Source organism: Vombatus ursinus, unplaced genomic scaffold (assembly GCF_900497805.2).
Source record: "Vombatus ursinus unplaced genomic scaffold, bare-nosed wombat genome assembly UNPS02014812.1, whole genome shotgun sequence".
In the NCBI taxonomy this organism is placed as follows: Eukaryota; Metazoa; Chordata; class Mammalia; order Diprotodontia; family Vombatidae; genus Vombatus; species Vombatus ursinus.
Window position 1 is genome coordinate 37,640,352 of NW_020954590.1, and position 17,015 is coordinate 37,657,366.

The following is a 17,015-nucleotide window of genomic DNA, read 5'->3' on the forward strand; positions in this document are numbered from 1 at the left end:
CTAGCATGGTTATATCGATATTCTTTCTTTTTTTGTCAATCTGATCAATGTATATGTTTTATTAATATTAAATGTTAACAAATTTATAAATATAATAAATAGGATTAAATGGTGCCTAATAATATCTTTTCTTCATTGGTTATGAATTCACCATACACACATAACTAGGTTCATAAATTCATATTATCCAAAAGAGAATTGGAGGGAAAGAGGTAAGGGGAAAAAATAGCAGACTAAGAGGGACAGTAGTCAGAAGCAAAACAGATTCTTAAAGAGGGTACAGGGGGGAACCAGAAGGAAAAAGATAAGATAATAAAATGGAGGAAAATACAGTTAGCAATCATAACTATCAATGTGAATGGTATGAACTCACCTATAAAAATAGAAGAGGATAGTTGACTGGGTTAGACCCAGAATACAATAATATGCTGTTTAAAAGAAACATACTTGAAACAGAAAATATACATAAAGATTTTTATTTTGCTTTTTGGTGAGGCAATCAGAGTTAAGTGATTTGCCCAGGGTCACACAGCTAGTAAGTGTCAAGTATTTGAGGCTGGATTTGAACTCAGGTCCTCCTGACTCTAAAGGGGTACCACCTAGCTGCCCCTACATATAGATTTCAAATAAGAGGCTGGAGAAGAATTTATTATGCTTCAGCTAAAGTAAAAAGGGCAGGGGTAGCAATCATGATCTCAGACAAAACAAAAGCAAAAATAGACCAAATTAAAAGAGGTAAACAAGGAAATCACACTTTGCTAAAATGTATCATAGATAATGAATTAATATCAATACTGAATCCACATGCACTAAATGGCATAGCATCTAAATTCTTAAGGGAAAAGTTAAATGAATTACAGGAGGAAATAAATAGTAAAACAGTAATAGTTGGGAACCTCAATTTTCTCCCCTCTCAAACCTAGACAAACCTAACCTTAAAATAAAAAAAAGAAAGAAGTTAAAGAAAGGAATAGAATTTTAGAAAAAGTTATGTGTAATAGAGCTCTGCAGAATATTAAATAGGGATAGAAAGGAGTGTGCCTTTTTCTCAGCTATTTAAGGCACCTTCACACAAATTAACTGTGTATTAGGGCATAAAAACCTCAAAAATATAGAAAAGCAAGATGTTAATGCTTCTTTCTCTACTGTAATGCAACGAAATTATATTCACTAAAGAAACTTTAAATCATAGATTAAAATTAATTAGAAACTAAATAATCCTAAAGAATGGATGAGTCAAAGAACAAGTTGTAAAAACTACCTATAATGTCATTAATACCACAACTTGTAAAATGCAGCCAAAATACTTTGGGGAAATTTTCTGTCTCTAAACACTTATATCAATAAATATAAAAAGAGCAGATCAACAAATTAGGCATGGAACAAAAAATAATAGAAAACTAGCAAGTTAAAAACCGTTAGCTAAATATCAAAATAGAAATTCTGAAAACGAAAGGAAAATTAACAAAACTACAAATAACCTATTGAATTAATAAATAAAACTAAAAACTGCTTTTTAAGTCAATGAAATAGATAAGCCATGAGCTAATTTGATTTTTTTTGCATGTAAAAACAATTTTTAACATTTATTTTTAAAACTTTGGGTTCCAAAGTCTCCCCCTTCCTCCCTCCCTACCCACCCTCATTAAGAAGGCAAGCAACTCAATACAGGTTATACATGTGTAGTCATGCAAAACACTTCCATAGTAGTCATGTTGTGAAAAACTAACTATATTTACCTTCATCCTACCCCGTCACCAGGTTGATTCTATTCTCTCTTTTGACTCTGTCCCTCCTCAGAAGTGTTTGCTTCTGATTACCCCCTCCCCCAATCTGCCCTCCTTTCTATTATCCCCTTCCCCCCCCCCCATTTTCCTGTAGGGAAAGACAGATTTCCATACCCAATTGAGCGTGTATGTTACCAAATCCGATGAGAATATGATTCACTCCTTCCCTCTCACCTTCCCCCACTTTCCCTCCACTGTAAAAGCTTTTTCTTGCCTGTATTATGTGAGATAATTTACCCCATTCTACTTCTCCCAGTCCAATCCTCTCACCCCTTAATTTTATGTTTTAGATATTACCTCTTCATCTTTAACTCACCCTGTGCCCTCTATCTATCTATCTATCTATATGCCAATTTGATTTTTAAAAGAAATAATGATAATAAAGATAACAATAAGCATGGTCTAGTTAAAGTACAAATTCTGGTTAATGTCAATATTTGTTGATTAATTCACTAATAAATACTAGTCCTGCAATGAACCTCTGTTCATTTTGTTTATTTAATAGGCCTTTTCAATGGGTGATCCTAGCCCAACATTCCAAAAATTGCATTGTATAGACATTTTATATATTTGGTATTTATTGTCCATATTGTAGAATGTGGGATCCTAGAGAGCAGGAAAGGTTTTGATTTTGTCATTATATTCTGAACACCTGACATAGCATTTTCTACGTAGTAGATAAAAAGTGCTCTTTAAGATTCATTTAACAAAACTATGTGATTTGAGATTTTTATTTTTTTAGATACTTGTGCATATATATTAAACATAAGTTTCCTCTTTTTAGTGTATAAAGAATAGATGAATTAAAATAGGTTCACTTCATGGTGTAGCAATTAAAGAGAGTAGAAGTGCTGCTTTGTACTGTGTCTGGAAAATTATGCTATAATGCTTCTGATAGCACCTGAGCTTTGAAAGAGAACTAGGTCAAATGGCAGCTGATTGAAACACATTTTTGCTGAGGGAATATTTAAAAGAATCACATAATGTGAAGGTTGTTGAGATGTCTTAGATTCAACCCACCTTTAACTAGTAGTGAGGAAGTATGGTGAGAATGAGAGGAGTGAGAACAGAAATAAAGGCCAATGAGACTCAGAAGCAGAATATAGCTGTGGTGCCCAGAGTGATCTGATTCTGGTCTTTCCCCCGCTTTTGTTACACTGGTTATAAATAGGGATATCCATGGGTAGCATGAGTATCTATCTAAGGTCATGGTTAATTCAGTCAGAGACCACAAAGCATGCAATAAAGTTGGAGCAATGATGACAACTATGGTTTAATAATATTTATAGCTAACATGTTGAACTGTATTAACTCTGATTTTTCATATCTAGAGAAGGGTCTCGGGTAGCATGTGGGTGTGCAACATTTTAACAATGCTTATTTGATGGTTATAATGTTCGCAGAATCATAGAATTTCAGATTTCAATGGAACCTCAGAGATCACCTAGTTCAATTTGTAGCTAAAAAGAGTTCCCTTTATAATATACCTGACAAGTGGTCATCTAGTTTTTTGCTTAAAAATCTCAAGTGAAGAGCAGCCCACTACATTGAAAAGTATCCCATCATACTTTTGGATGACACTAAATACTAAGAAGTTTTGAGTATTTTTCTCTTTTATAAGTTTTATGTTTTCCTCTTTGCAACTTCTGCCCATTATTCCCAATTAGGCCCTCCTAACTGCTTCACCCTAAACACACTATTATAATATTGCAAAGTATTTCTTTTCTTTTTACACATGTTTTTTCTTTAATTTATTTTAAACAGGTTATTTGGCATCACATCAGTAATCCAAACAAACTGTTCAAGCACTTGGAAGATCATAGTACACCCAAAGTTGTCCTGGTATCATCATGCCAACCCCATCCTATTGCTGGTGACATACTATACTCTGGCAACTCTGATTCGACTCTGGCTACAAGAACCCATTGTAAGAGTAAAAAGATTTTTCATGGTCTTGTCTGAAAAGTATCTTTGATAGGGAACTGTCAGTCCCTTTCAGAGAGAATCTGTGTTACTCACTAATGCAGTTCAACAAATGCTTATTGTGTATCTATTGTGTACATGATTTGGGGGATACAAAGGCAAAAATGAGACAGCCCCTATCCTTCTCCCTTCATACCAACTAGATGGGAAGATGGCATCTCTAAAAGCAGTTTCTTAAAAAGCTGTTTGATACTGTGAGTATTGCCACTTTAGGTATGGAAATCACCTCAATGAGCACAAATTCTACTACAGCCATAAAACATAATGATTTAAGTAAATATGCATCAATGCAGAAATAGAAGACTAATAACCTGGGGTGGGGGCAGGGAGGCCACAGTGTTCATTAAAGGTCTGCTATAGGAGATAGTACCCAAGATGAGACTTAAAGGAAGCCGAAGTGTGGTAAGTGATAGACATAAGGGTGCATTCCAAGGATGTGTGACAGTCTTTGCAAAAACGCAGAGGTGGCAGATGGAATGTCAGTTTAAGGAATAGCTAATAGGACACTTTGGTTGGAATGTAGAATGCAAAAAGAGGAATGATTAGAAATAAATCTGGGACAGCTAGGTGGTGCAGTGGATAGAGCACTAGTCCTGGATTCAGGAGGACCTGAGTTCAAATCCAGCCTCAGACACATAACACTTACTAGCTGTATGACCCTGGGCAAGTCACTTAACCCCATTGCCTAGCCAAAAAAATAAAAGAATTAAAAAAAGGTTTTGGGGCAGCTAGGTGGTACAGTGGATAGAGCACCTGCCCTGAAGTCAGGAGGACCTGAGTTCAAATCCAGCCTCAGACCAAACACTTGATACTAGCTGTGTGACCCTGGGCAAATTACTTAACGCCAAATGCCAAAAAACAAAAACAAAAACAAACAAACAAAAAAGAAATAAATCTGGAAGGATAGTTGTTGGCCTGGTTATAGAGGTCTTTAAACGGTGAGCTAAGTTTATGTTTTATGATAGAGATGCCATCGTCAAATCTGTGATTTAAAATTTTAACTTATCAGCTATGTAGAGGATAGATTGAATAAGGAAGAAAGATTAGAAGAAGGAAAATTAGTTATGAGTCAATCAATCAACAAGCATTTAGTAAGTGCTAACTATATTCAAGGCAATGGATTGGGTCTTAGGGATACAAAGATAAAAATGAAATAGTCCCTGCTGTCAAGGGGTTTGCATTGTATTGAGAGACAGAGCTTGTACATAATACAAAATGAATACAAGTATGTTGAAATAATCCAGTTGATAGTGTGGCCTTAAAACCAGGTAGTGAATCATTCTTTGTACTTGTATCCCCAGTACCTAGTATAGTCCCTGGTATATAGTTGGTGTTTAACAAAAAACTTGCTGATTGATTGACTGTTTGAATGGAGAGAAGGGGGCAGATATAAGAGTTTTCAATCAGTGAAAGACCTATAATAGTTTGTTTCCACCGCAAACAGTAATTATGGGCTAGTATTTTAAGTCCCAAAACTGCAGCTGTCATTGTTTACTTGCCTTTTTCAATTGTAATATTTTTCTCTTTTCTATTTTTAAAGTTAGCAATCAGAATTTAAAAAACAAAACAAAACAAAAACAGTCAAAAAAACCACCTTGAAGTTGTAATGGCAAAAAGCTAAAACTATATATCTGGGATACATGTTCCCTCATCAATTAGATGCAAGTTGTCTCTAGCTCCACTGAACCGTACCTGCATCAGGATAAGGAATGTCTAGTACTTTCCAAATGTCATATTTCCCCCTTGTCCCTTCTTAGCTATTACATCCCTAAGGATGTTGCTAGTATATTCATTCCCACCCAAGCTTTTGACTTCCCTTCATCATTTGTAGGGCTATATTGGGATAAGGGCAGACTCTTCTCTAAAAACATATTGCTTGGTTTGGGGTTCTGAGCTTTTCAACTTTCTGCACTTCAATGTCTTATATTTGCAAAGGGACCATTCAGGAACTAAGATACATGGGGATACAATCACGGAGAAGTATTTTAACATGCACAGGAAACTTTTCTGCAGTGTTCATTTTTTCCCAAAAAGTCAATATTGCTAGGCTACTGTCTGTTACCAAGGGCAACACACCAGAAATTCAATTCCCATAAGCAGTACTGTGCTGAGCTCTTTTTCTTTTTCACCAATCCATAGTCTATCCATCATACATAACTTTCTAGCTTTACTTATTTAAGAAGTAAGAGGAATGTCATCTCTCTTATGGCATCAAGATCACCCGAAACACACACTTCTCATTTGTCACAAAGGTGACCAAAGAGCAGACATCAATCATCAGTGCTTTCTTAACACTTATTTTGTACCCATTTTGCCAATTGATGTCAACAGTAATTGGTACAATAAAGGTAAATACTCTGTGCTATTTTCTCATGTTCCCATGATCCCAGTCCTCCTGAGAAGTAGGGTTCTTATGTTTTCTCCAGTCCATAGAAGGGAATGAGAGAGTGAGGGGAAATTCACTGCATTATCTCTAATGGACATTAACAATTATACCTTCATAATACATAATGATTGTTAAAAGCTGATTTTTTTTGGAGGAGAATTGTTATTGACATTCTTGAGTCACATTAAAAACTATTCTAGATGGACCAGAAATAGAAAAGAATCAAGGGAGGGAGGGCACTGGATATTCTCTTCTTATGTACCAGTTTCATTAGGTGGAAAAAGTTTGAATCCAGTTGTCACATCGAGACAAATGAGGATCAACATTTCTGTCCATTGGCTTCAAAATATGCATTTCATGCTAAATGAGCCCCACATGGTTGAACCTTTTGATTCATTTACTTAAAGTTTAGGAGGACAAGAAGACAAATTAAAGAAGCTAATGGATATCTTTTTTTAAAAAGTATTCTTGTTCTAAATACCTGAAAATTTGCTTTCCACTATAGGCTTCAGTATACCTTGAGATACTGCAGCTATGATCCTTAAACTACACTAACAGTGAAGTATGGAACCCAGTAGTGCTTACAAAATGTTTCAGTGCTGATGTACTTAGAAATGGCAGTGGAAAACTGTCATCATTTTCAAGAATGTCAAAACTTGATTTCTTACATATACACGAAAGATGAGTCACAATAATGAAAGGTAAAGAAAGGAAGCTATAGAGTATCTCAGGGAGACCACTTCTGGAGATATATTGGTAAGTATAGATTACTCTTATGATTTTTTCTGTGTTTTAGGTTCAGGATGATGAAACCAATGATGAAGATAAAGATATGTCTTGCAGTCCCGTGCAAATCACTGCAGAAAGAAGGCGAAGTTTGTGGTATGCAACCCACTACCCAACTGATGAGAGAAAAGTAAGGCTTGGAGAAAGCAACTGCCATTTCCCACCTTTATTTTGCCTCTTTTTCAGGTATTTTCTTGTTGAATCTGAGTAGTGGTCCTAACACAGGTATAATGACACAGGAGCCCAACTGACTCAACCATAAAGGCTTTGATATAGAAACAAATGTAATTATTATCTTCTTTATAATTATCAAAATGAATGTTAAAGGTCTCCCAAGGAAAGAAGTGAGAGAGTTAGGTTTCTAACTCTAGAACCAAAGAACAAATCAAAATTGTGATAGCTCCACACCACCATTTACTAACAATACCAACTCTATGTCAACATATAGGATCCTATATTAGAACTGGAAAGGACCTTAGAGATCATCTTGTCCAATGGTCTTTTATTTTCTTACAACTAATTAAAATGAAGCTCAAAGAAGCTATTTGACTTCCCCATGTCTTCTATGACCCTAAACCCATTATTCTTTCCCAAATACCACTTTGTATTTCATTAATTTATTGGACACAGCAAGTGTGGTTTAAGACATTGGTATCTTATCATCTTCAAGAGAAAATGTAAAGAAATCATTTAGTCTTGACTAGTGGAATAAATTTTCAGGAAATAGGTTGACTTCTTTACTGAGCAGGCAAAACCTACAGTTCTGTAGGTGAAAAATTATAAAAGAAGTAATAAAAGAATAAAGTTATAACACATTCTTTATGGAAAATTTATATTTATTTACACACACTGATCTGTGCTTTGAGAAGTGGTAAAAATTTGTTCCTCTAGAGAGAAAAGGCAGATTGTGTCCAGGTAAATAAAGAAAGATGTGCTTCAGTATGAAAGGCCAGTTATTTTTTGCCAATTAAATAGCAAACAACTGGCAAAAGCCCAACACTTGGAGTTAGATGACTGGATTCAAATTCTGGCTCTGCTGTTTATTATGTCTATGAGCATGGGCAAGTCACTTACTTAAATTCTCTGAGTCTTAATTCATCTTTTAAATGAAAGTTTTATACTAACTCATTTGATCCTATAAATTAAATGAACTGTCACAAAACTTATCTAAATAAAACTGTAATTTAGAACTCAGGAAGCCTCATTTAGAAAATTATGTAAAAATATAATAAAGCTATATGGTGTACACATATTCAGGAGAATCAGCTAAAACAATTTCTTTGTTCCTCAAAATGATGCATGTTAATACATCAAACCATTACGAAATCATCCATGTTGTAAGTGGTTGTTATAATTCTTTGTTTGTTTAGGCCAAAATTTATTTCCCAAGAAGTTTTGAAATTAAGAAAAAATATTTTTTCCTGCTTGTTTTGGATATGTATTTCTTGAAAAGACAAATTCTCCATTCAAATGACTATCAAATATTTATCCAAAGTGGAGCAAGAAATTAGAATTATTTAGGGAGCCCAACTGAATGTGTCAAACAAACAAGCCGATTTAAAATATTCACCAATGTTTTCATGGAAGCCATTTCCCTGTCTTTTAATTTTAAATTTTAAAAATTATTTTATTTTTTTCAATTATAAAGCATTTATTTTTTTCTCCCTCTCAATTCTCCCTACCTAATAAGAAAAAAAGAAAGAAATACAGAGCCTCTATATTACAGAAGCACAAACAAGCAAAACATATTCCTAAAAAATGCATTTTTCTGTTTAATTAGTCTATGATTTCACTGTTATGAGTTGGGCAGAATTCTTCCTTATCAGATATCTGGAATCATGGTTGATCAGTCAGTTGATCAGAGCTTTTAAATCTTTCAAAATTGTTTGTTTTTGTAATATTGATTCCATGGTATAAATTATTCTCCTAGTTCTGCTTACTTCACTTTATATCAGTTTATTCAACTCTCTAAAATGATCTTTTCCCTCATTTCTCACATTGCAATAGTATTCCATTACATTCATATACCACAATTTATTCGACCATTCCCCAGTTGATGTGCAGACCCTTAGTTCCCAGTCCTCTGCCACTACAAAAAGAGCTGCTGTAAATATTTTTGTACATATAGGATCTCTCTTTCTCTCTATCTCTCTCTGTCTCTCTCTTCTCTCTGTCTCTGTCTCTCTCTGTCTCTCTGTCTCTCTGTCTCTCTCTCCCTCTCTATCTCTCTGTCTCTCTGTGTCTCTCTGTCTCTGTCTCTTTGTCTCTCTCTCTTTCTCTCTATCTCTCTGTCTCTTCTCTCTGTCTCTGTCTCTCTCTGTCTCTCTGTCTCTCTGTCTCTCTCTCTCCCTCTCTCTATCTCTCTCTGTCTGTCTGAAATTTCTTTGCAATATGAGCCTAGAATGATAAAACGGAATCAAAGGATGTGAACTGTTTAGTAACTCTTTGTACATAATTACAGATTGTTTTTCAGAATGGCTGGACCCATGCACAGGTCCACCAAAAATGCATTAATGTGCCTGTTTTCCCATAGGCCTTCTAACATTAGTCATTTTAGTTTTTGTCATCCTTGCCAATCTGATGGGCATCAGGACTTCATCTGAATATAGAATATATATTTGGCTTTTTCCCAGGAAGAAAGAAGGGGACGATTTGGGATTGGCAGCCCTTTCACTTTCATCCCCCAGGGGATCTGGATCAGATCCTCAGCTTTTCAAGGGGCAGTTAGTTGTATTTTAATTAGGTTGTTATTTAGAGATAAAGAAGAGTTGAATTTTTCTATTTTCTTCTACTCTCCCATAGTGTTCATGCCCTTCTGTCTTTTTACAAATGGTTTAGATTACAAGCTTTCACTAACTGATAAATATAACATAGGTATGGTGGGCACTCTTATACCAGACTGACCCTGGAGACATGTGGAAGGAAACTTAGTGTACAAAATTATGCACCTGATGCAGTGATTAGTATGCAAAGCCTATTTTGCAGATAGCAACTGAGAACTAATCTAGATTAAAAGTGGTCATTTAATGGAAATTGTTAGGAAAGTATTTGTGTGTATTTTGAAGTCTTACAAATCTATTTGTCTGAAAACATGAAAAACAATGAGGATGCCCAGAAGAAACCCTTGATCTCTTAATATCAACCCAGTAACATCTTTTGGATATTCTGATCAAAACCCTGAGGACACCCTTTTCTAATAAACTCAATATCCTCTAGTCTAGTCTCCAGGATAAGGTGACTTTCTTTAACCTGAGATATACTAAGCTGTGTTTAGCAAAAATTATGTCTAAAAAATTAAGATACCATAACTAATATACCAGTTCTTTCTCCCACTTTTCTCTTCTTTTCACAATACCTTTTACTACTACCCTTTCTCCCCCAATCTGACAAGAATTTACAAATTTCTAACATGTTCTATTTTGTATTTATGTTCCATGAAACAAAGCCCCTGTGTTCTATGTAACCACTTTATATAATTCACATGAATGACAAATAACTGCTAGTTTGTACTTGAGACTTATTGCTAACATTTGGAGCTGTGTAGTAGTTATAAATGATCTAATGTACAATTCTTTTTTCTCTTTAGTAATCTGCATGGTAGTTCTTAATAAGACAATATTCAGGAATGGTTGAGAAAATTGTGCATGTATATATTAAATTGTATAGATGCAGAAATATTAATTTATTTAGCCATGCTTTATTAATATGCTCTCCTACATTGCTTTTTTCAGCTGTTGTCCATGACCCAAGATGACTACAAACCATCTGATGTTAGTATGTTAGATTTGTCATTTGTGTATGTGTAAATAAAGGAATGAGTTTGAATTTATCTAATTTTCATGTTAAAATGATATTGTATTCAAAAATCTAAGAATCATTTTGCCAGCAGAAGACGGTTGACTGTTGTTAAAACATATTCAATGAGGGCAGCTAGGTGGCACAGTGGATACAGTACTGGCCCTGGAGTCAGGAAGACCCGAGTTCAAATTCGGCCTCAGACACATAACACTTACTAGCTGGGTGACTCTGGGCAAGTCACTTAACCCCAATTGCCTCACACACAAAAAAATATTCAATGATAAATATGGAATAAAAGTAATTCACATCACAAAATTGCTTCTGTTCTTGTAAGAGGAACTTTTATTATGGTTTTGTTTTTCTTTGATGTGAATTATGAATATTCCCATTTGCAGTGATACCTCCATGGTATATCTGAAAATTATAAAAAGCTGTATAAGGTAGATCCTGAAAATTCTGTTGCACTGGCATGCAACTGTGGATTTAAGAAAAGATCACTGTTGACAATGGAAAGGTACTCTCCAATGGCAGCATGGGAATATCCTGACATAAAAGTGCCAAGAAGTCAGACCATATGCTTACCAGTTCTTAGAATTTTTTTTGGCGTGGCAGAAGTTTTCAGATCACTGAATTATTTTGATTTTCTTTTGAGGCATTTATGCTCCTCATTTCTGTGATCTTATTTCCACTTGTTTTTGGTTGAATTAACATTCAGTTGTTGGAATGAAAACTCAAATGTAAAAAAAGTCAAGCTTATTTTTCTATCATATTGCATTTTTTTTAAAATACCAAAAAGAATTAAGACACATGCTGAAACTGGAAAACACTGAGAACACTGATCCTTCTTTCTGTATATACCAGAAAAAAAGAGGCAAGTAAATAATAACAAAGTTATAAAAGACCTAAAATCTTTACTTAAATTTTTTTCTCAAGCCTAAGTTAAACTGCTAGTTTAGTATATTTAAATTTTCTTTAAGAAAAAAAATTAGACCATTTATGCAACTCTAACTCCCATCAGAAAATGATGGATTTCTTTAAATGTGTCTAATTTCAAAATATCCAGATATTTCTATATGCACTTAGAAATCTGAAACATTAACTGAGTTTTTGATCTACCCTTTAAATGTCTGATGTTCTGAAGTTCAATCATAAGTAAGAAAATATATGGTAGTAAATGATATTCCCTTGTTCAAATCACATTTAACAGGTCCTGTTGGTCACTGTGAATGGTGCTCCTGTTGATTACCACACCATACACCCTAGCCTGCCCATCGAGAATGGGCCAGCCAAAGCTGACATGTATTCTACACCACAATACAAATGGGAGCCATCTGATGAAACATCAGGTAATGAATCACGACTCTAGCTTGATATGGAGCATTCTATGTTTTATTTTCTGCTTCAAGTTATCCTTTAAGAAGACTGGTAGTATTTTTTTTAAGAAAATAAACTCACTCAGTAATTTTTTAACCAAAGTAGGTTTATTTAGCCATAGAATTGAAAGGATATTCAATGTGGATTCTCCAGTATTTAGCCAGCCCCTCCCAGTTTTCATATGGAAGCTCATCTGGTCAGCAGGGCAGAGTATGGAGATTCTTATGCTCTTGGGACATCTGCCAGGTCAGAATGGCTCCCACTCATATGGATGGGTCCTTTATGCCCTTAGATGAGCTGGAAGAGACATCAATACAACCAGACTCTACCGGGACTTGAAGCAAGGGCTTAACAATAGCTTGGGTCCTACACCAATCAAATCTCAAAGCCAACTTTGTTGCCTTTCAGGGAAAAACTAACCTAAACCATGTTTGGGAGGTTTGGGGGTGATGGTGAAGGAATTCTGGTAGACAGTGGTCTTACAACAACACTATTGTAACAAGTGCTCTTTTTTTAAAAAGACACACAATTACATAAGATTCATATTCCTTCCATTGCACATATATGGGTTATACACAGATTAGTAACACAAGTTAGTAGTTTTATTTTTTTATTTTTAGTTTTCAACATTCATTTCCATAAGCTTTTGAGTTTTAAACTTTTGTCCCCTCCCTCTTCTCCACCCTCCTCAAGATGGCATGCAGTCTAATATAGGCTCTACATATACATTCCTATTAAATATATTTTCATATTAGTCATGTTGTAAAGAAGAATTAGAACCAATAGGAGGAACCATGAGAAAGAATAAACAAAACAAAACAGAAGAAAAATAAAGAGTAAATAGTATGCTTCGATCTGCGTTCAGACTCCATAGTTCTTTCTCTGGATGTGGATAGCATTTTCCATCATGAGTCTTTTGGAGATGTCTTAGATCCTTGTACTGCTGAGAAGAGGTAAGCTTTATCAAAGTTAGTCATCGCATAATGTGGCTTGTTACTGTGTACAATGTTCTCCTGGTTCTGCCCACTTCACTCAACATCAGTACTCACAAATCTTTCCAGGTTTTTCTGAATTCCACCTGCTCATCATTTCTTATAGCACAATAATATTCCATTACATTCATATACCACAACTTGTTCAGCCATTCCCCAACTGATGGGCATCACCTCAATTTCCAATTCTTTGCCACCACAGAAAGAGCTGCCAAAAATATTTTTGTACATGTGAGTCCTTTTCCTATTTTTATGATCTCTTTGGGGTACAGCCCTAGAAGTGCTATTGCTGGGTCAAAGGGTATGCACATTTTTATAGCCTTTTGGGCATAGTTCCAAATTGCTCTCCAAAATGGTTAGATCGGTTCACAACTCCGCCAACAATGCATTAGTGTTCCAATTTTCCCACATCCTCTCCAACATTTATCATTTTCCTGTTTTTTCATGTTAGTCAATCTGATAGTTGTGATGTGATACCTCAGAGTTGTTTTGATTTGCATTTCTCTAAATAATAGTGATTTAGAGCTTTTTTTCATATGACTATAGGTAACTTTAATTTCTTTATCTGAAAACTACCTGTCCATATTCTTTGACCATTTCTCAACTGGGGAATGACTTATATTCTTATAAATTTGACTTAGTTCTCTATATATTTTAGAAATAAGGCCTTTATCAGAGACACTGGTTGTAAAAATTCTTTCCCAGTTTTCTGCTTTCCTCCTAATATTGCCTTTCTTTGTGAAAAAAACTTTTCAATTTAATGTAATCAACATTATCCATTTTGCATTTCATAATGGTCTCTATCTCTTGTTTGATCATAAATTCTTCCCTTCTCCATAAATCTAACAGGTAAACTATTCCTTGCTCTCCTGGTTTGCTTTGTATCTAAACTGTGTAACCATTTTGACTTTATTTTGGTATATGGTGTAAGATGTTGGTCTATGCCTAGTTTCTGCCATACTATTTTTTTCAGTTTTCCCAGCAGTTTTTGTGAAACGATGAATTCTTATCCCAGAATCTGGGGTCTTTGGGCTTATCAGACTGTAGATTGCTATTGTCATTGACTACTGTGTCTCGTGTACCTAACCTACTCCACTGATCTACCACTTTATTTCTTAGCCAGTACCAAGTAGTTTTGGTGATTGCTACTTTATAATATAATTTCATCATACAGTAAAGTTTCTGATGAATTTATAACAGAGTCTATTGTGTTTTCAGATCTTTTCACACATAAATCCCCTTAAAGGAGTTCTTAATATACTGAAACTCATCACATAGTCCCTTATGTCCCTATAGACATAATTAGTGGCATAATCATGATTTCAATGAACATTGAAAATAAAAGTCAAAAGGCAAAAAGTAAATATTGGTCACTCATTAGGGAGATACAAAATTTAGATGAGACAGTACCCCTTCCCTCAAGGAGCTCATTGTCTAGGAGAAGGTTGTAATACCAACACAGATAGAAATAAAAAAAGTACAAAACAAAGTGCTAAGTGACATCTGGGGAAATGTTTTCATCAACCTCTGTGAAATGAGGTATAGTTTTCAGCTGAGATGAAGGGGGGGAATTCCTTGTAATCTTGAGGAGTGATATAAAGGTTTTTAATATCTGCTATGTTGAGTTCCTAGGAGAGCACATTGATTTGACAGGTGTAAAAGGATCATCTTACTACAGTGAGGTCGCAGTTGAGTTTATGTAAGAAATTTGTAGCAGAACCAGTCAGCACAGTTTTGTCACTTCCTCCATCCCCATTCAGTGGCATGTGAATAGGAACAAAGGTAGCTAATGGTGGTAGTAATCCAAAGTTTGGGTTTGGCATACTCCTCATTTTGGTTCTTCATTGCTATCCTGCTGGGTAATGCTGCTACTCTTTTGCCCTTGAGCTTATGGAACAGTGACTGACAAGTTCTTTTTACCCATAGCAACCCTCAAGAGGGTGCTGAGAAAAATGTTATGCCTTTTCAGTGACAAGCAGTCCCTTTAATCAAGAGATTTGCCAAGCTCCTTAGATCTACTTTGTCTAGTCAACACCAAGTCTGTTCTTTCAGCAAAACTCAGTTCACAGCAAAAACATACAAAACCTAGCTTTTTTTTGTCTCTTTCACCCTCTCTAATTAAAGAGGGCTTTAAAGGGCAGCAGATGTACTTTCCAAGAGACTTCCCCTCTCAGGCTTTAGATTGTGTCAAAAGGCAGTAGCCCCAATAGCACTCCTCTCTCTGCAGCAGGGGTTAGCTCTGAGACAGAGATTCCAGCAACTGGTCCAGCATTTCTCAAGCCAATCAGCAAGGGAAGGAAGGAGCCAATAGAGAGGGAGAGATTGAAAATTGAGAGTTTAGAAAGAAAAAGGTGAGGAGGAGAGAGCCAAAAGAGAGAAAGAGACAGAGACAAACAGGCGAGGGAGAAAGAGGAAAGGAGAGGCACAGAGATAGGTACAGGGAGAAGAAAGGAAGAGAGAGAGAAAGAGAAAAAATTATTGAAGTTGTAATCTGATGGAAAAATAGGATCAAGGCACATGGATAGGGGTTGGCCTTGTCAAGAAGATGAGATCCTTCATTATTAGAGACTAGAGAATAATTTTAAGAGGATGTGAGATAAAGAGAATAGGAGAGAGGGAGTTCAGGTGAAATAGCTTCATTTTCTCAGTAAAGTAAGAATTGACAGCCTTGGCTGAGATAGAGGGAGGAAGAAAGCTATGGAAGGATTGAGAACAGAAGGCTTGGGGAAAAAATGTGGATAATGATATAGGAATAGTATAATTTCTTCTATGAATTTTATAATTCAAACAGTTTTTCTTTGGGAGTGGGAGGATTCCATTTATCAGAAAGTTGTTTATTGATCCAAAGTACATGATAGGAGCCACTTCTTGCTAGACTATTCTATATATATATATTTCCTTATATAAATATTTCCTTAGAATCTTAGCTTCTAAGACACTTAAGAGGTCATCTGGCCTAACCCACTCATTTCACAAATAAGGAAACAGAGACCCAGAGAGATTAAATGATTTGCTCAAGGTTATATAAGTAGTAAGTCAAGGAACTCAGGTCTTCCTGACTCTCTCAGTTCACCACTTTATCCACGATACCATTTTGCCTTCACTATCACATACTTGACAATCCAGCAAAGGAACCTGAAAAGCAGTTAGACAGAAAGAGAATCAAGAAAGAGATTTAAAAACAAACAAACAAATAAACAATTAAGCAAACAAAAAAACCAAGAGTATCCATGAAGCGAGTGTGGACGTGTGTGTCAAATGCTATAGAGAAGTCCCCAAAATAATGATGTGTTTCTTTGGAAAACAGAGAAATATGGCATATACTTATCCACTGCTTTTCAGACTCAATCTATAAACCAAAATAATTACCAACGGAATAAACAAAAATGGAGACCCTTAAGCCAAAACTTTGGAAAAGAGTCCTTCAGGAACACTTTTCTTATGTTACTCCCTCTTGAGGCAGGTACATGGCACAGTAGATAGATCCATGGGCTTAGAGTCAGGCAGGCTGGCAATACACATTTATTAAGTGCCTACTACTTGCCAAGCACTGTGCTAAGCATTGATGATATAAAGAAAGGCTTAAAGACTATCCCTGCCCTCAGGGACTCACAATCTAATGGGGAAGGTAACGTGCAAATAATTACATACAGATTATATGCAGGATGAGTAGGAAATAATCTTCAGAAGGGAGGTACTAGAATTAAGATGGATTAGAAAAAGGCTTCTTATAGAAGGTGGGATTTTACTTGGAACTTGAAGGAAGAAGATCTGAGTTCAAATGTGGCCTCAGACATTTACTAGCTGTGTGACTCTGGTCAAGTCACTTAACCTCTGTTTGCCTCCATTTCCTCATCTACAGGAAAAGGACAATTATAATATGTACTTCCCCAGGGTTATTATGGGGAT

General features: G+C 35.5%; 1 protein-coding gene across 5 annotated transcripts in view; it reads left to right on the forward strand.

The window, feature by feature from the left end:
- LOC114054137 (piezo-type mechanosensitive ion channel component 2) overlaps positions 1-17,015 on the forward strand; it is a 527,965-nt gene that overhangs the window by 379,364 nt on the left and 131,586 nt on the right. For 4 of the 5 annotated variants that reach the window (XM_027877280.1, XM_027877282.1, XM_027877283.1 and 1 more), the window contains exons 8-11: positions 3,552-3,714; positions 6,953-7,072; positions 10,674-10,712; positions 11,948-12,086. In XM_027877280.1, coding sequence (XP_027733081.1) covers positions 3,552-3,714; positions 6,953-7,072; positions 10,674-10,712; positions 11,948-12,086 — 461 coding nt within the window. The remainder of the gene's footprint in view (positions 1-3,551; positions 3,715-6,952; positions 7,073-10,673; positions 10,713-11,947; positions 12,087-17,015) is intronic. The other variant, XM_027877281.1, reaches the window with a different exon arrangement.